The 17,851-nt window shown below is 50.9% G+C and overlaps 7 protein-coding genes across 7 annotated transcripts; 2 read left to right on the forward strand and 5 right to left on the reverse strand.

Annotated features, from left to right (window-relative positions):
• Window positions 1-935: 935 nt before the first annotated feature.
• On the reverse strand, window positions 936-1,400 carry Z518_09145 (uncharacterized protein; the record flags this gene model as incomplete). The annotated part of the gene is made up of 1 exon (XM_013413101.1): window positions 936-1,400. One exon carries the CDS (start codon window positions 1,398-1,400, stop codon window positions 936-938), a length of 465 nt encoding a protein of 154 aa, XP_013268555.1.
• Window positions 1,401-1,661: 261 nt separating this feature from the next.
• Z518_09146 (uncharacterized protein) lies at window positions 1,662-3,132 on the reverse strand (the record flags this gene model as incomplete). Its single annotated transcript, XM_013413102.1, has 2 exons — window positions 1,662-2,335; window positions 2,376-3,132. 2 exons carry the CDS (start codon window positions 3,130-3,132, stop codon window positions 1,662-1,664), a joined length of 1,431 nt encoding a protein of 476 aa, XP_013268556.1.
• A 450-nt stretch (window positions 3,133-3,582) lies between these two features.
• On the reverse strand, window positions 3,583-5,139 carry Z518_09147 (protein disulfide-isomerase domain; the record flags this gene model as incomplete). The annotated part of the gene is made up of 2 exons (XM_013413103.1): window positions 3,583-4,935; window positions 4,993-5,139. 2 exons carry the CDS (start codon window positions 5,137-5,139, stop codon window positions 3,583-3,585), a joined length of 1,500 nt encoding a protein of 499 aa, XP_013268557.1.
• A 1,168-nt stretch (window positions 5,140-6,307) lies between these two features.
• On the forward strand, window positions 6,308-8,036 carry Z518_09148 (uncharacterized protein; the record flags this gene model as incomplete). Its single annotated transcript, XM_013413104.1, has 3 exons — window positions 6,308-6,369; window positions 6,436-6,683; window positions 6,745-8,036. 3 exons carry the CDS (start codon window positions 6,308-6,310, stop codon window positions 8,034-8,036), a joined length of 1,602 nt encoding a protein of 533 aa, XP_013268558.1.
• A 2,431-nt stretch (window positions 8,037-10,467) lies between these two features.
• On the reverse strand, window positions 10,468-11,433 carry Z518_09149 (uncharacterized protein; the record flags this gene model as incomplete). Its single annotated transcript, XM_013413105.1, has 2 exons — window positions 10,468-10,683; window positions 10,765-11,433. The coding sequence occupies 2 exons, from the start codon at window positions 11,431-11,433 to the stop codon at window positions 10,468-10,470; spliced, it is 885 nt and encodes a 294-aa protein (XP_013268559.1).
• Window positions 11,434-12,282: 849 nt separating this feature from the next.
• Window positions 12,283-13,464, forward strand: Z518_09150 (uncharacterized protein; the record flags this gene model as incomplete). Its single annotated transcript, XM_013413106.1, has 1 exon — window positions 12,283-13,464. One exon carries the CDS (start codon window positions 12,283-12,285, stop codon window positions 13,462-13,464), a length of 1,182 nt encoding a protein of 393 aa, XP_013268560.1.
• A 1,314-nt stretch (window positions 13,465-14,778) lies between these two features.
• Window positions 14,779-16,195, reverse strand: Z518_09151 (uncharacterized protein; the record flags this gene model as incomplete). The annotated part of the gene is made up of 5 exons (XM_013413107.1): window positions 14,779-15,340; window positions 15,427-15,491; window positions 15,553-15,634; window positions 15,724-15,812; window positions 15,863-16,195. 5 exons carry the CDS (start codon window positions 16,193-16,195, stop codon window positions 14,779-14,781), a joined length of 1,131 nt encoding a protein of 376 aa, XP_013268561.1.
• Between the last annotated feature and the right edge of the window lie 1,656 nt (window positions 16,196-17,851).

The following is a 17,851-nucleotide window of genomic DNA, read 5'->3' on the forward strand; positions in this document are numbered from 1 at the left end:
ATCTGGCACGGGCCTCGTCCACTTGAAGTGGTCCCTTGTCGTAGTTGCATGCCGTTGCTTTCTTTGCTTGATACGCACTTCCCACCACGCCGCGAAAGAGTTCAATTCAGTGTCCACTGCCATTCCGTCCTGATATCAAATCAAATGAATATCAATGCAAAACCAGCTCACGCCTTCAAAAAGTCGGGCTGGTGAACAAAGAGTCGAAAAGCTAAAATAAACCAAAAATTCATGGACAGCACGTAGGGGGTTTCCAGTTGATTTCCGCGGAACCGCGCTGTGCTGCCGTATTTGGCATGATTGTCTTCATTGGAGTTGAATCAGAGTCCTGAGAAACGGTTATCGGACTGAGGAGAGTTGGACGTTAGATATTATATCAACATCTGCAGCCCCGTGTTCGATGATGGGATCTTGTCTCATGATGTTTTCTCCCATCCATAGCAAAAGCTGATTGCTTTCATGCCCCTAGAACCTCAGGTCGTATGTCCTTGCCGACCAGCAACACTGTTCTGATCACCGTCATCCCAACGATCCACCAGGTGTTTTTAAAGATACGAGATCAATCAGAGGGATAATATTCGTCATCGTCGTCATCGTCCAAGTCAGGATATCTCTTTTGTGCCCCTCTTTGTTTCGGTCTTCCAGCTAAGCCTGTCTCTGCATTGAGATTGTCGCGCACAGGATGGGTCGCTGGAATCTGTATGCGGCGAACTTTCTTCTGGTCGTTTCTCACCCTGTCATCGTTGTTCCTCTTTTGGGTGCTATGGTCGACTGTCCAATGGGAGCTGTTGCGTCATAACCGAAGAACGTTTTTATGGACGAGAGACTGCTTCCGTGAACTCGATACGCCTTCATTTTTATGCGGCGATTCCATGACGGTATTTTGATTCATCTCTCGATTACCGTCGTAGAACCATTCGGCTCCAGGAACTCTACTACCGTCTCTCAGATCCCAGATCCCAGATCCCATGGATGATACCTGGCCGCTCGGGATCGTCGGGATGTGTGAGTACTTCATACCTGCCGTACCAAGCCGACGTCTTAGACCAGTCGCGAATGTATGTGTCGAGTGGCTCGTCCATAGATCGTCTCTGTGCAAGAGTCGAGTTGCGGGTGTATCGGTATTTAAAGCCTCTTTGGTGGGAAAAGAGAGTGTCACTGGAAAGTTCGGCAGGATTGAACGTTGGCGACGCTCGAAGGGCAACAATGAGTGATCGACCATTTAGTTGTATTGACCGGTTTGTTTTGATCGTGGGAGCCATGCTCGCCTCTGTGAGCATTCTATTGGCTTTAGGCAGAATGTAGCCTTGAGCGTAGCGGATTTTCTTATTGCTGGACTCGTCCCATGACGATGGCGCTGACTGTAGGCGCGATGTTGGATGGTTTTGAGTCGCAGACATAGACCGACTTTCCACATGGTCAAATACATCGTGTATAGCTACGGGAGGCTGCGCCCTTGTGACCTGGTCTTGAAACAGAGCTTTCTGTTTCTTATCCTGAGGAATTACCAGTCCCGTCAGCGTTTGGGTTCATCGGTGATGTTTTCTCAAGCACCGAAGGTATCGTCCTCATATCAACATCATCGATGGCATTCGTTGCTACATCATTTCCCTTCCCGTCTCCTGCATCGTGTTCGGGTATCAGAAGGGGCAGAATGTCCCTTAGTGTTTTCTTTTTTTGTCGAACGTGCTCTTCAAAGTCTCGAATCTGATCACACAATTTTGGTCGAACTCCAAGACCTGATCTGTCTTCTGCATTAATATCCGTAGTTCTCTTGCCTTGACCAGCAGTTCACTCAGGGCGTGTTTGCCTCGGTCAAAATTATTCGATGGGTCTTCCAGGAGGTCATTATTGACCAGGTTATCGCTAGGAAACCCAGAAGCCTCAAACACTGCAACTAAGCTTCCGGGATCTGTTTCATTGAGCAACATTTCCACCATGTGGATAAATTCCCCGAGGAGATTCTTCGGCTGGTTTGAGTTTTGTAGGTCCGCAGCAGGAATGTTTCCCACACAAACGGCGCGGTGGTCGTTGCTTGTAGACACTGAGGAGGAATCCATTTCATCGAGTTCCAACGCCAAAGCCATAAACAAATCGTGGCGTCCCTTTTCATCATCGATTCTTCTCTGGGTATTCAATTTTTGAGTTACTTGATTGAACCCTCGATATAGAAACTCTAGATGGGCAAGGCTCTGTCGTGACATCTGAACTTCGTATAGAGAGTATAGAAACAGATTTCTCCCTCTGGGATTCAGTTTGGTGGCGTCCATGACACGGTACCAATCGCGCCGGGATATCTCTCGCTCCAAAACTTCCCCAACTTCGTTCAAGACTTCTTCACCGCGGCTCAGATCCCCCCGACTCTGCTCTCTTACGAATCTTTTTCTCGGACACACTGGCTTCTTGCAGTTCTCCCGCCGTGACTGCCCAACGTTGGGAGTCTTTGTAACTCTTCGATATCAAGACCGGCATGCTTGATGGACTCATTTCTCTCTTGTGGCGTTGTCTTGGCGGTGGGATTGTATAAACCCGAGAAGGGGTGATTGACTTTTTCCCACGATCAGCAGGTGCTCGCTTGCTCGTACGGGGCAGTTCTTTGTCACCGGCACCGGAATCATATCCGAGACGTAAAGCTTCGAACCAAACCTGCTTCAAAGTCTCGAAGACACGATCCAGAACCTCGTTCCGTCTCTGATCATTCGTAATCATCGAGCCTAATTCAGCCCAATCCGTGACATGTTCCATAATCTGAGCATTAAAAGGAGTATTTCGGTCTGGGCGAAGCATAGATCGGTCGAAGCGTTCTCGATATCTTGGGCGGATATTTCGAGGAATGGCTGAGGAGATTTGATCTGAGCCAGGACGGGGTGGGCCGCCCCCACCATCGTCCTGTACATTATATTCGGGCATGTCAAGCTTTCCAGGCCGCCGGTCTTGTTTGATCCCCGCCCTAATTCCATCTAGAGCTGTTGTTGGCGTGGCAGAAGTCATCCCCGAGGGCTGCGGAATCTTGGGAGCGAGGTCCGCATCCGCCTGCTCCGTACTCGACAGCGATGGAGATTTCGTGGAAAAGTGCAGTGCTCGTGAGTCATTCAGCGGCGCTGAGAGCGACGCTTGTACGATGTCATCCATCGAGCCTACATTTGACGTTATGCGTGCCGATGTGATGTGTCCGACTTTTGGGTCCTGGTTGAGTTTCGCGAACCCATGATCCGATCTTGGTGCAACAACGAAAGTCAAAGAGAGCTGTCCAGATCAACGACGAGGGAGGAGAGGTCCAGGCGTGCGTATCTAGCGACTTGTGGCGATGACGTGCAAAACTGAGGTGCAGGTAAAGGATCCGATGATAGAAGATCGGCATAGAAGGAGGGATAAAGCCCGGCTACAGAAGATCATCGAAGCGGCTGTGAAGAGAGATTAACGAACAAACTTTATAAAGTGAGAAAGAAACAAACCGAAAAAGAAAAAATGTGACAAATATCGGTGAGAAGGAATGGTACTTGAAAGAATAAATATTCTCAGGGAACAGTAGTGATCGACTGTTGGTTTAGCCGTGGAAAGAAGCGGAGTGGCCGATATTGGTCACAGTTCATCATGCTCTGGAACCGCTACCGTAGTCTCAGAATCCGGTTCGTCATCATTAGCCACGGTTTCGGTGGTGTCAGATTCTGAGCTCTCCGATGCTGTCGTCGCTCCAAAGTCTGCAGGCAACTTTGACTTCGTACCTTCGCCGAGCTTGATGGCATCGATGAAGCTTTCCAAGGCGACAACATCGTAGGATTCACTCGCGTATCGTCTCCACCATCCTCTCTTCATATTGAGTGCAATGATTTCCATGTTTCCTTCTGAATTCAGGCTCAAATCTTGTGAAATTCTACTCGCAGCTTGATTTTCGCGGGGGACAGCATACGTCGGGATCATTCTGGCGTGACGTCGGCCGTACCTGTTGGCAATCTCGGCCAATCCTGCCAATGCTGATAATGCGGTTTCCGGAAGCATTGCGTCCGAATCAGACAAGGAGGGAAGCAGGACTAAGATACAATTACCACTCGTGGGCGTGAGGCAGGCATCTTCGACTTCAGCAGGCGTGGCAAGCGTGGGGATCGGAGGAATGGCCTCGGGGACGACCATGGGTTTCTCTTCCTGTTCCACAATAGGAAGAGGTGATTCGCTAGGTGCATCTTCGTCCAGAACTATGGTTCCAGAGCCCGCAATATCGTCGTCGAAATCGGAAGACTGGTGAGCGTCAGAAGCGCTGGAAAATGCAGCGGAAGCTGACGAAGCCGGTGCTGGTTGGGCTGTCTTGGAGGACGATTTGGACGGTCTCGCACTCTTGGGGGCTGGGTCGGGATTAGGCGGTGCCACCTGACTGAAGAAGCTCACCAAGGAGTCCCGATTGATTTCTCCCACGTAGGAAATGGGAGATTCCCCGAATGCCGGAATCAGCTGGATCAAGGGAAACTCGGTGACCTGGTACTTCTCCGCCGTCGCGCGGTCTCTGACTTGTGCGAAAGCAATGCTACCGAGGAAGTCGATCGCCAGACTCTTAATTAAGGGACTGGTGGTACCTTTGTCCGTGAAGACAATCGCCTTGGCTGGAGCGGCTTGATCGCTCAACCACGTGTCGAAAGCATCACCCTGTAATCTCTTGACATGATTTGGGATCTTGTCCTTGACAGCGTCCACAATAGCTTTGGTCGATCTCGCGCCGTTGTAGTCCTCCACGACCGGTCGACCAGGCTTGGGACCTGGTTTGACAATCTTCAGGGTAGGGAAGCCTTGAATACCCATTTGTCCGCAGAAAGGTTTGTTTGCATCATCGTCACAGTTAATGGCGGCGACTTTGGCCAGGCCGGCCAAGTTCTTAGCCGCTTTCTCGTAAGCCGGTTTGAGGTTCTGGCAATGCCCGCACCAAGGGGCGTAGAACTCGACTATCTGCGGCAACGGGATTAGTCTCGACAGGGAGAACACCAAAATTCCCAGATGACATACCGAGATGTGGTTGGATTGAGCAATCAGAGAGTCATATGTCTTTGCCGTAACTTGAAGCACAGGGGAGTTCTTGGTGTACAAGGCATCCGAAGTGCGCAGACACGTCAACGCCAGGACGAGCAACGCACACAGCATTGAACGAGCCATTCGGAGGATGACGCGAGATAACAGATCGTGGAGGAGAGGGTTTCAAGGTACAAGATGATGGTGGAGGAATGAATGTGCCATGGATGAGGACGTGGACGATGGTTGTCACACAGTGGCGAGTTGAATGTTCAATGTCCAAAGGAACACTCTGGCATGATGCGGTTTCGGTCTGAGGGTCTCGAAGTCAAGGTGCGTCGTAGGGCTGGATGATGGAATCTGGGGAAAACCCGGCCAGGTCCCTGATCAGTGCCCGCCGTAGAGTTTCCCTCAGGCGGTCCCCGGCCTTAAAAGTCGCTGGGGTTTGCCTGGCTCATTACCGAGGTTACGTGCTCTGGTTCTGATTTAGGCCGAACTCGCTTATGGCAGCATACGGAGAGGCGGTTGCATACTTCACAAATGAGGTATTTCTTACCAGCGAACTGCCTAACAGATACCATCAGGATGCCCTGTAGGGCAGGTAGTCTAAGGGTACCTCGATGGGCGGCCCAGCGGTCGTCCTCTGGTACAGTGATACAGGGAGACAAAGTTCTCGTCCACTCCCCAGGGCCCTCTACCAGGCTCTTGGAAATCGATAGTCATGGGGGGGTTTTTTTCCCTGGTGGGAATCCTTCGCTGGGCTCGTATCCAATTTAAGATTTCAGCCCAGCCCAGCCCTGTCAGCGACGAGCATGAACACGAGCAAAATAAAAAGAGAAATCAAAATACCCCTTGTCCGTCCTTCCGGCCTTCCCCCCCTCTGCAGAGAGGTACGCATAAGCATGCATGACCTGGGACACACCGCATGCTCGTCTGCGCCCATACCCATACCCTTGGCCTTATCCTTGGCCACGGCCGAAGACGATCGAGGATGAAATGCTCAAGCTCAACATTATTATCTGGGGGATGTAACAATGGACGAAATCGAATGTTGCGCTCGTCGCCGTCGTAGCAGTGCTAATAGAGACGTCACTTGCAGTTCGCACCCGATTAGGGTTAGTTTCGCTGCTTAGGGTATGTAAACTAGCACTGGCGGTAGATTCAACACCTAATAAAACGCCACACACACCTTTCTCTTGTCACATACGACTCTCTCAAGCCCCCATTCCCTGGCGATTCACCATCTTCCCGTTATCTGCACCATATACCCCTATCCCATCTTCCAGGCTGAGTTTCGGATTACTATGGCAAAATGGCCCATGGCCGGGCCAAAAGACCTCATCAAAAGGTCAAGACTGGTTGCATGACTTGCAGGTAATCCGATATTTCTGGCTGGCCGTTCTTCCCGCTGAATAGCCCCTCTGACCCATCACTCCCCAGAAAACGGCGCATTAAATGTGATGAAGCGAAACCGGCGTGTCGACAATGCACCGATTCTCTTCGAAAATGTGAAGGCTATCAACCTCCTCAAACATGGCTGTTCAAACCTCATCGAAGTCTCGACCAATCCGACCACAACACCCTCATTCAAATCATCTCTCCCCTGGGCCCCATGGGCACTGCCAGCGACAAACGATCATTCCAGCTCTGGATCGAGCAGACCGCACCCGTTTTCTCTTGCTACTTCGGTAGGTTGGCAACGAGTCTCGAGCGTCGCGCTTCCTTCTCGTGACTCACGCTTTGCAACAGGACATTCCTTCTGGACCAAACTCTTGCCTCAAATTAGCGTGGTCCAGCCGGCCGTCAAGCACCTGCTCCTTGCGACATCGTCTCTGGTCGAAACCACGACCCTCGATGGTGTTTCTCTGGATGAGAACGCGGTTTACCAATCGCACTATACCAAGGCCATTCAGGCAACATGTTCGTCTCCGCAAATAGAGATCGTTTTGACGGCTTGCTTGTTATTCGCCTGCTGCGAATTCATGCAGGGTACCATCGCCCGTGGTTTACATCACATCCATTCCGGCTTGAATATCATCGATGAATGGTCCAAGTCGACTCGAGACCCCGCGGTAAAGACCTCTCAGACCGCACGATTGATCATAGAGGCCATTGGACCGATCTTTTTCTCCTATATCGACAAGGCCCCGACGTACGGCATGGGAGACGTCACCATCAGGGACCGTGCATGTACCACCCTAATCGGTCCCAGCTGCGAACTCCCGTGTGTTGGCCAATTTACCGAATTTCACCAAGCACATCACGCCTTGGATGGTATTGCTCATCACATTGCCAGGATGATGGATTGGAGAAGAACGCCCTGGGCGGCTTCACCACCGCTCAAGATACACCTGTTGTTGGAAACATGGCACATGTCCTTTGAATCCCTTCAAGCCAATATGATGGAAAGTCGAAAACAACGGCTCGCACAAGCGTTGCAACTGCTGCGAGTCTACTACACCATGCTCTCGGTCATGCTTCGGGCTTCGTCCAGTGACACCGAACGGGTCTTCGAGCAGTATGAGGAGGAATTCAAATGGATGGTGGATAAATACGACGATTTCTCAGCAGCCTGGGCCCAAGATGAATCTTCAAAGTTCATCGCTGGGGTTGGAAATCTCGGCTACAATATGGGATACATTCCTCCGTTGTTCTTTACCGCGATCAAATGCCGCGATCCAGATACACGAGTGGCCGCTTTGAGACATCTCGGTTCTCTCCAGGTGCTCGAGAACAACTGGACCAGTTGTACGGCATACTTGATCGCCCAAAAGATCATCGAGGTGGAAAACACGAGATCTTTCAACAACAAACGTGCTTCATCAGGAGACGAGCGGAATCTCATCCGACCGGTTGAAGCATTCATCACCGACGATCGAACCGCTCAAGCGGGACTTGACTATGCGACGTTTCCATATTCAAGGGAATCGACGCCTTTACTTCACGAGACTATTGATTTGAGGGAGTCTTCTTCTTGTGCGTCAGCGGGGCAATGGGTACGTTTGGTGGTATCCCTCTCCCTGCTGAATTCTGCATACTGACAGCCAGGAGCCACTCAGTCGAATCATCCGTATTGGGGGCTATCAAGGCGGAATGGTGAAATCCATTCCTACTAAGTGCAATTGCACCTCCCGCTCGACACACGAAACAATGCTCCTTCGCCCCAAGTCGCAGATATGACCAGCAACACTGGACAAGGGCCATCTTTGACCAGGTTATCCAAGGTGAGGTCTAAGCAGCATCACACAAACCACAACCCTCGACGGCGAACTCACGTCCACCTCGAAGCGAGAACCCAACTCCACGATGCATACCACGGCCCGGCCGACGACCGGAGTAGCAAATCTGAGGAAAGAAGGAATCAACTGCCTTGCTTTGGGAGGTCCTCTTCAATCGCTATCTGTCGAAAAGGTCCCCAACAAACTTCCTGAAACGATTGTGGTGACTTATTTGGACGACTCCTTCAACTTCTTGACAGCAAAAGTCCTTTTATCTCAAAAGCTCGACAGTCGTTAGAGCACTTGAAATATGTGTATTGATATTTAGCCAATGTATTTGCCCGGACAATTATCTAATCAGAAATCAACAAAGGAGCAGCAATCAGCATTACAACGTGGACAACCCCTCTTCCGGTCCTACCTGTGTTTTGGCGAAGGGGGCCCGCCTCCCCTCTTTCCACCATCCTGAAGTCGGGGGGACAGAGGGCCTTAGATCCGGACATCAGGGCAATTAGAGCAGTCGGTGATGGACATGACAAATACGAGGTCCGCGCGGGGGGGGGGGGGGGGAGGAAGAGAGCAAGAAAATCATGATCCACCTATTGCAAACAAAACAGGCTGATAGTAAGAGAGGCGCAAGAACGCCAGCAAGGAAAAGGGGGACGAGGACTGTTTGGTTGGAAGATGACTGCGCCCAGTCGAGAGTACCAGTCAAAATTCCTGGTTTGGGGCGTCACTTAACTTTTGCTTTGATGGTATAAAAGTTAATGATGGCCGACCGAGATATCCTGGTTCTGGAAGGGTCGACTAATCACTGGATTGTCTATCTCCCAAGACAGCAGGTCGGCAGATTGATTCTGTGTGGCCGCTGACCACTGACGAGTCACCGCCCGGGGGAAAGTGAGATGACGTTTTGAATGGAGGAAAGCTTCAGTCACTTCGAATCGGCCCCCAGCTTCGGCTGACATATACTCTTAGTCTCTTACGTACTGGAGGATTGTGGCGGTGGACTCGTAGGGCGGAATAGGGCAGAACAAGATGAGGTGGAGGATGATGATGAGGCAATCATGCTCTGTATATCCCCCCCCCCCCCCCCCCCCCCCCCCCCCCCCCCCCCTGGTTTGGTAATTGTTAGTTCAACCGAAGAAAATCACTGGTGTGAAAAGACGGGAGGGGAGAATAGCGTGGAACACATTGATTCTAAGCTCTGTTCCAGAAACATTTGAAGACGTGCGTCCCGGACACCCCCGGGCCCCCTTGGCTTGCATCAGAATTGCGGCCGTCTGAACATCCTGGGTCCATTATTGGATCCCCGTCGCGAATCCATCAGCCCGGTCGTCGAAGGCGTAGAAGGTATGGACTTACATCTGTCGCGCACAGCGGGACGAGGACATGGAGTGAACTAGTAAAAGGGGTCTGGTCTTGGCCGGGGTTTGAGGTACTGAGTAGAGTGGTTTGGTAAGTCGATGGCGATGACGAGGCGGAGTGTAGTAGAGCGTGGTAATTGAGCACCGCCGGATGGTGTGGTTCTAATTTCAAGCTCAAGCTGGCGACGGGCTCAGCCAAGGTTCGAGTGACTGGGGACTTTGTCGTTGATCCGTGATCCGCGCGGAGTGTGCCCGGTGGACCCGGGTCGAATGCTTTGCCTGTTGCGGGCTCCCCGGAACTTTCTTGGATTTTGGTTTGCGAGATTCATGGATTGTCAGAACAACGGATTGACTGCTGATTTGGAGGGCACAAGCGGTGAGGAAGTTTGAAGTCGGAGAGAAGGGCTTCAATGGTCCTCGATTGGGGACCTGAAAGGTATCGTATAACATAAGCAGGAGGTCGCGTGTCAGTTTTGGTGGAGAGTTAGGGCCCTCTGAGTTGTGTGATCGATTGAATCGGATTGGTGGTTGTCGGTGCTCACAAACGTGCGTATTGCGTATTGTGGATATACGAACACAAAAGGATTTGAGAATTGGGGCTTGGAAGAACCTTTGAATCGATTGCGGCGTCGAATTTAACTTTTCCGTGATTCCACCACACGAGGGAATGGATGAGGAGCTTTTTTCTCTTCATTGCGTATCTGTTTTTGGAATTCCCATGATTTGCCTTCGTGTCCATGGCGTGGCACTAGAGACTGCTGTTGTCCTCGATCCTTCATCTTTCACTCTTTTTTCCCCCTAACTTTGGCGTCGTGCGATCGCCGGTCGCCAATGGCGCATCCAAACTTCGGCGGCAATCCCTAAGCCCGATCCCTCACGATTTAGAATCATAGATACCTTGCCGCACCAAATCGTGACGAAAAGTCGGCCGCTTTTTTGACCATGTCCCTACGCTGCGTGGCAGTAATTGTTGCTCCGCCGGCGATATCCTTTTCCCGGTCGAAGGCACGGGCACTGGGGTCATCATCTTGGGCCACCTTTGAATCCGAATTCGAGCTTCTGGCCTGGTGGGAGGCATAGAGAGACGGTCCTCGGTGACTTTCCTGGGAAGAGGTCAACAGGGTCCCAGAAAGACTGACAGACGGAAGGTATCAAGCGCCCGGTTGGGAAGGATCCAGACTTACGCTGTATTCTTTCAATCGCCTTGCTGTAACCTCGTCATGAATATCATCTTCCGACCCCGTATTGGATTTTCCAGACGTGGATTTATCCTTGATGCCCATGACTTCTCTTTTTAATCTAGCTTGCTTTTCTTCTGGAGTCTCGTGCCATGAAGCCCCGGCTGGTCCTCCACCGGGCTGAGAAGGTCCCTTGGCCCCTCGACCAGTATTGAATTTGCGATTTTTCAATTTGGTCGGATCGACTCGCGGTGACCAGTCGCCCCCTGCGGGAGCGAGCGTCATCCATTCATCTCGCTTGGCAGGCTCAGCAGGGAGTGTAGGACCGGGAATTTGCGGCCCTATACACTTTGAAGCCGAAGAATTTGCAGCTGCATCGGCTGCAGAAGGCAGACTAGGACCAAAGTCGTCTTCATTGCTGCTCTCTTCCACCTCTTGATCAGGTTGTGGGGGGCTTGAAGGCGGCCGGTCGTCCAAAGGTACAGGTGGTAACGTTGGACCTATTATGCGTGTTCTTTTGGCAGAGGGAGGAGATTTTTCCTTTTCGGGATTCCCCCCAGGCAAAGGACCAGGGCTTGGACTTGTGACGGAATCCGAAGAGTCATTTTCGTCCTCATTGTCACTTCGCTTGCGCTTTCGGAGTTCTGGCGGAAGTTGCGGGCCAACGGGGGACATTCTCGGGGGGCCGTGGTGTTGAACCGGGATCGCTTGAGCAAAGGGAAAATGTATGGAGATTAGGAGCATTGACAGGTCACCAGGCTGAGCGTCGTTGTGCAACTGTGAGAAGTCCGGAGAGCGTCGAACTGCCAAAGTGTTTTGTGGCTGGTGGCCCATACGTTGGAGACCGGAAGCGGGGTTCTGCCTGCGCCTCATTATTTGTTCTTCGTCCTCAACCTATTGCTTATCGTCTCTCCTCTCACTGGTCGATAATTCGATGATTCTCTCAAATCCTCTTCAAGGACGCCCAATGCCACGCCCGACTGTATGCATATTTCCGCTCGCCCCGTCTACAGCATATTCAATAGGACTCCTACTCTGCAAGCGCCCGGAACCTGCGCCCCAGCCGCCTGGCTGGTAATCTTCTACCAGTCATGTAGCAGGGCCCGGTGGACTTTTCCTAGCTCACGGCAGTTCCCCTCCTCAATGAACCTAAAACGGTATGCACTTGTTTCTCGACATTGGGAAACAATCCTGCAGTTCCTATTCGAAGCTTTGGTCAAGCACGATGCAGAGTTTCCTTGCTCCAAAGCACAACTATATGATTAGTCTTGCTCCGAGGACGTCCCTTCATGACGCCTTCCTCACTTTTCGGATCCTCACAGGGCGAGACGTGTATCTTTTATTGGTGGGCGCTGACATATGATAAAGCTCCGAACCTCTTCGACTGATTGTTCGAGCATTCATTATCTCGTTCACCAATTTTTTTTTTTTTTTTTTTTTTTTTTCTATTTTTCCCCCTTGTCGAGAAGGCCATGTCACATATGAGCTAAGAACAGCTCTCCAAGGCGCCGAACAAGCATCACGATGGGTGGCATCGATGTCGCTTCGGTGGTAGCGTCCATCCTTTCAGCCTTCGGTAGTGGGATGGATGTCTTTCGCCGTTTGGGAGGGAAAAAAAGAAAGTCCCATGCAAGGCTACCTCGACCGTCAGAAGAAGAAGAATGGTTACGACATTCACTGAAGAACCGACCACTGGAGATCAAAAATGAATATGATCAAAATGTCGCCCAATTTGGCCGTCGATTTGAAGTGGGTGATGGAGAGGCCCAATCTAGTTTGGCACATACTCTTCTTGTTCTCAACACCGGCTTGATCAATCTGATAAATCATGCACTGTCTGGAGATTCCAAAACCAAGTCCACGTCTCGAAATGTTTTATTCAATCTCTCCGAAACTGCAGCCGTGGATACCATGACCGCATTGGGACAGCTCAATTCACGTCTCAGTCTTTCTTCACAACTCCGGTACCCTGGAGCCAAGGAGAATCCAAGTCCGAGTGAAAAGCATGGTCCGCAGAAGAAACGCAAAAGAAATTTTTCCTCCACGACAAAGCAAGTCAAAAGACCACCTCCCGCGCCATTATTGGTTCGGGGCGGCTGGGTTCGATCCAAGAGTGGTTCTTCAGTTGTCTCAGGGGCTGCTGCAAGAAAAGCGAGAGAAGGCATCTCTGAGAAGCGTCACAGGAGCAAATCCGACACAGACATGTGGAAAAAGGCCGCTTCACAGTCCCACCTACCCGCACCGAAACGGTCGAACGGAACCAGTGAGTGTTCAAGCTGCACTGGCAAAAGCGGCAGTTCTCGACCGGAAGCAGCCAAACTTTCCGACAGACATCGGTCAAATGAACACTCTGAATCTCATAGGCAACCAAGCCTGTTACTAGTTCCCTCGGATTTCTTTGACGCTCCTGCAGAACCGACCGATAGCGTCCCTCCCCGACCTCCAAAGATCCCACCTCACTCACGGCCTAGCCCGAGGACGAACCAGCTGCGTCCAACATCTACCATGACATTTATGACGACCAGCACCAAGATCGGCGAGATTCCCGAATCCCGATGGCCGGAGAGGATATTATCTGCCGAAGAGGAAGAGTCGAAGAGAATGCCATATACGATACCTCCCCCGGAACCGGAGGAACCAAGGAGGAAGAAAGGCTTTAAATTCTGGAAGAAGGACGAGAAGAGACGAGACGTCATGGCGGATTAGGGACTCCAGTCCAGATCGAGTTTGACCTCTGAATAAATCGTGAGGGTAGGCGCTGATGGGATGGGAGAAATTATTGTAGTAACGATGTCATGAGTATGTTCTTCTGTGACACAATTCAATTCAGCCCGTAGCGTCCCAAATTGAAATAATTTTAGTTCATGACCTGCTTTGGCTTGCCATTTGGAAGTTTTCAGATCGCTCAGCCTCGTGACACTTCCCCACCAGGCTGAGGTTCAACATCAAAAATTCTAATTCTACGCGTCACAACCTCACGCCCTTACCTTTCGCCTTTCCGCTTCACCTTTCCTCCTCGCCATCACTACACTACTGACCAAAAATTTATAGTGCCCAAACTTCAAATGACGGCACCGAGAATGGCGACAGACAAAATTCCCGTACCCAAGCCGGGCGAAGGTGAACCGATTGTCTTCTTTGATATCACGCTTGGTGGTGAGTTCGAATTCCGGCCTTTGCTTTTGAAATGTTGTTATGCTCGACTTCCCTGTCCATATGAGAATGGGTTGAAAGGGTGAAAGTTTTCGTTTTGGAGAATCATTCCTTTGGAAACCCGTCCAGATCCATGCTGAGAGGATCTCGATGATGCTCTCCCAGCTCCCAGAGCGCGCCTTGTCCCCATTACTCAATTTATCTCAAACATTCAACCGCTCTGTCCCCCGTCTCCCATTCACTCTCCATGCCGTACAGTCCAACATTGAACTCAGCATATCCCATGAACAAATCCACGTCGTCTCTAGTCCCAGCTACAATACTAACTGGTACGAAAAATTCAGGCGAACCGCTAGGCCGCATGAAAATGCACCTATTCTCCAACACCGTTCCCAAAACCGCCGAGAATTTCCGCCAATTCTGCACGGGCGAACATAAGGGTCCCGACGGTCGACCGCAGGGGTATAAGGGGAGTAAATTCCATAGAGTGGTGGGTTTGACCACACATCTCCTTTGTCCGCACGGCTTGACTCGATCCCTGGCTGGACACAGAGCTGCCGGGCTTGCTGTCCGTCTCAACGGATCGTTACGTGGATCGTTTGATGATCATATTCGCAAAATCTAATCAGCCTGACAAAATACTAACTTCATTTTCATCGTGTTATCCAGATAAAAAACTTCATGATCCAAGGCGGCGACTTCCTTCACTCCGACGGCACCGGCAGCACAAGTATCTACCACAACCAGCCTTTTGCCGACGAATCGTTCGCCATCAAACATTCTAGTGCTGGACTCCTGTCCATGGCCAACTCGGGCCCGAACACGAATGGATGTCAATTCTTCATTACGTGTGCCCCGACCCCTTTTTTAGACGGTAAACACGTGGTTTTTGGCCAGGTCGCAGATGCAGAGAGTATGGGAGTCGTGCGCATGATTGAGAATACGAGGACGGCGGGGCCCGGAGGGAGAGGGCAGGGGGAGAAGCCCGTGTTGGATGTGAGGATTGCCCAGTGTGGAGAGATGTAAAATAGGACCAAATTGGGAAACATATATCAAATGGAATGGGATGGGACGGGATAGGTCTGAGGGAAGGAGGCCCATGCAGAGCTGTGATTGTGTAGGTGTTAGGTCTTGAGAGACGAGGATCTCACCGAATTGACGGCAGCATTCGACGAGATCAGACGCAGGAGTCTGTCGCTGGATAGGCGGCCTTCTCGAGGTCCATCGCTGAATGAGAACTTCAGTCAGCAATTCCAGCGAGGTGGCCAGTTCTGGAGCGAGAGCCGGGTCAGAAAGGATAGGTGGTGACGGTCGGTGTGGACGCCCTAAAGGGCGCTGGTGACAGGATTGTGTAGCGTCCATCGATCCAAAGGCGCTGGTGGCCCGTAGGTAGTCATAGCCTATCCTATAATCATGTACAGCTTTCCAACTGATGCATCTGTTAGCTCCGGTGTGATAAATGCGTGGGATATACATGCCTGCTGAGTCGATTCTCTACGATGTACCGAAATGTACCGTTCCGCGATTGTGCGAAAGGCCTCCAAGTGTGTGACCAGCGCTGCAGGCTCGCTCGACATGTACTAATGATGATCGTGTCAGCAAGATTATAGCTGAAGAAGGATGGTTGAAGTCAAGACGGACAGCAATACTTATCATTCTTCCAATTGTGAAGATGATGGCCTCTTGAGATTCTGGCGTTTCCAAAGCGACACGCTGTCGCAACCTAGTCATGGCTAGACCTCGATGGTATAACATGAACTGGTCTTCGGACGGGGTATTTCCTTGGGATAGAACCAACGCTACCCGACTGACCGCAATAGGCTAACATAGGTCCAATTGTGTGTTGTATCCCATGAATTCGTCGAAATGGCCAGCCTTGTGAGGGCCCCGGACACGAATATCTAAGAACGCTGTCAGCATGCTTCCCCGTGGGAAATAGAGAGCCACTCACGGTAATCGACCATGTACATGACCGTTCGAGAATTCGAAGATGGAAAAGAGCTGAATGGATGGTACAGCCGATCTGTTCATCTTGGTCTTGCTGTCTTTCTTGTTCGGGTTCCGCAGGTGTCATGGTCGCCGGTGAGACCGTCCTCCGGCCTTCTGTTGAAGGAGTCGAGGAAGTCGACATCCATCCTACCAGACTTCGCGCATAAACTGCCTCTTGTCGAGCCGACTCTTTGTTGTCGACGTTTCCCCGCACTTTGAAATCGTCGTGCCTGACTGGCGACCACTCTGGACTGGTCCACTTGAAACGAGTCCGGCCTTTGGTCGATAAATACATGGATTGGAATGTTGGTCGGTGGATTATCGTCCTTCTTCTCCTCGGGCATACGTGGATTTGCTCTGGCCGATCCATATAACGAATTCTCACTCTGGTTTAGATAGACTCGATCGTAGATGAGAACTCGTGGTTGATAAGAACCTTGACAAAAGTGCCAGCACGATGCCTCAATCAGCAATGTCAAGACAACAAGGTTAAGGTTGGGAGGGGGGACGATCGCCTATTCTGTTCGCCCAACAGTCTTGATTGGGGGCTGAGTCATCAGCCATCGACCCCAGAGAGTAGGCCACGCTAGATCAAACACCGCAGGCGTCCAGGATCCAGACTCTATTGGAATCGGTGTACAAAACAAGCGTTTTGCGTCAGTCGCCTGAAAGATGCGGACAAAATCTTTGAAGTGAGCTGCGAAGTTTCATCGTTCCAGCAAGATGAATAATTCTCTCGGTCGGAATATTTTCTCATACAAGGCTTCATTGCCGAGTATTCCCCACTCTTGTCAAGTCTCGGATTCACATTGAATTCGCCGATCTTCAGTGCAAACCCCACCGGACTTTGTAAGGAGGCTCATAAGGCTGTGCTTGCAACTCAGGGCTTAAGTAATTCCGACATAGACATTACCACCGTGGGCATATAAATTCACGGAGAAGACAACGTTCCGCTGCAATAATCATGGTATAAACGTCAGCTTCGCTTTATGTTACCCGACGTGGGTATTAGTCGCCACAGTTGAGTCAGTTTTGGACTTTTGAGGACGATAAGGGTAGAAATTACTCGAAGGTGCCCACAGAAAATTCAGGTGCCCTGAGGCTCCTCCGGGACAAATTTTGAAGCGAGGTGACAAAGAGTTCAATTGGCAAAATAACGTCACAGGAGTCATGCCATGTAACATCATGCCCCCGTTTTGATCTGTTAAACATACGGTCCCCGATGATCCCTGGCCCATGAGTTACGGGGATGCCGCATCAGAATGAATCGCCGAGGCGTGTATGTATATAACCTGCACTTTATTCATCCAGTAGCTGCAAATCACGGACTGTGTTTCTGCATATTTCGCTTTGGCACAGCAAGGGATCCCGCGGTGCTGGGATCGAGCAGGAAGCGATACAAGGGACGCAACACTTCCAATGAACTTGGTGTCATTGTAGAAGATGTGAGACATCTGACCCATTGGACTCAACTTGAATCCCACCCTTCCTTCCGTCGTGCGATCGGATAAGACTGCTGGTTCGGGATTGGTCAGCGAATCAGAGGTTACCCGGCCCCCTAACCCTTTCGCGGAGAAGTTCTGCATGTCGTAATTGGTTGTTTTCTCCTATGTCGAGGCAAATAATCTTATGAGCCTGGAGTTCTGCGACATTTCGACCGGAGTTGGAAGTCGCGTCGAGGTTGAAAATTAATAAGCGATCTGCGTTATGACACTGCTGTATACACTCCCTTGAGATCACAAATAAGGCCTGAAGGATGCATTTAAACCGCGTCAGCATGTCCGCATTGACCAGTCTTGCAAGATCGAGAAAGCAGGCAGAAGTTCTTTTGTAATCAAATCACATCTTTTCAATCCATGAGCTCATCAACAACAGGGTTGGCAATCCCAGAGGGGGTGCCTCGTTGTCGTCACGGGTGCAAATGGCTTTATCGCAAGTCATGTAGTGAACT

Source organism: Rhinocladiella mackenziei (assembly GCF_000835555.1).
Source record: "Rhinocladiella mackenziei CBS 650.93 unplaced genomic scaffold supercont1.7, whole genome shotgun sequence".
NCBI lineage: Eukaryota > Fungi > Ascomycota > Eurotiomycetes > Chaetothyriales > Herpotrichiellaceae > Rhinocladiella > Rhinocladiella mackenziei.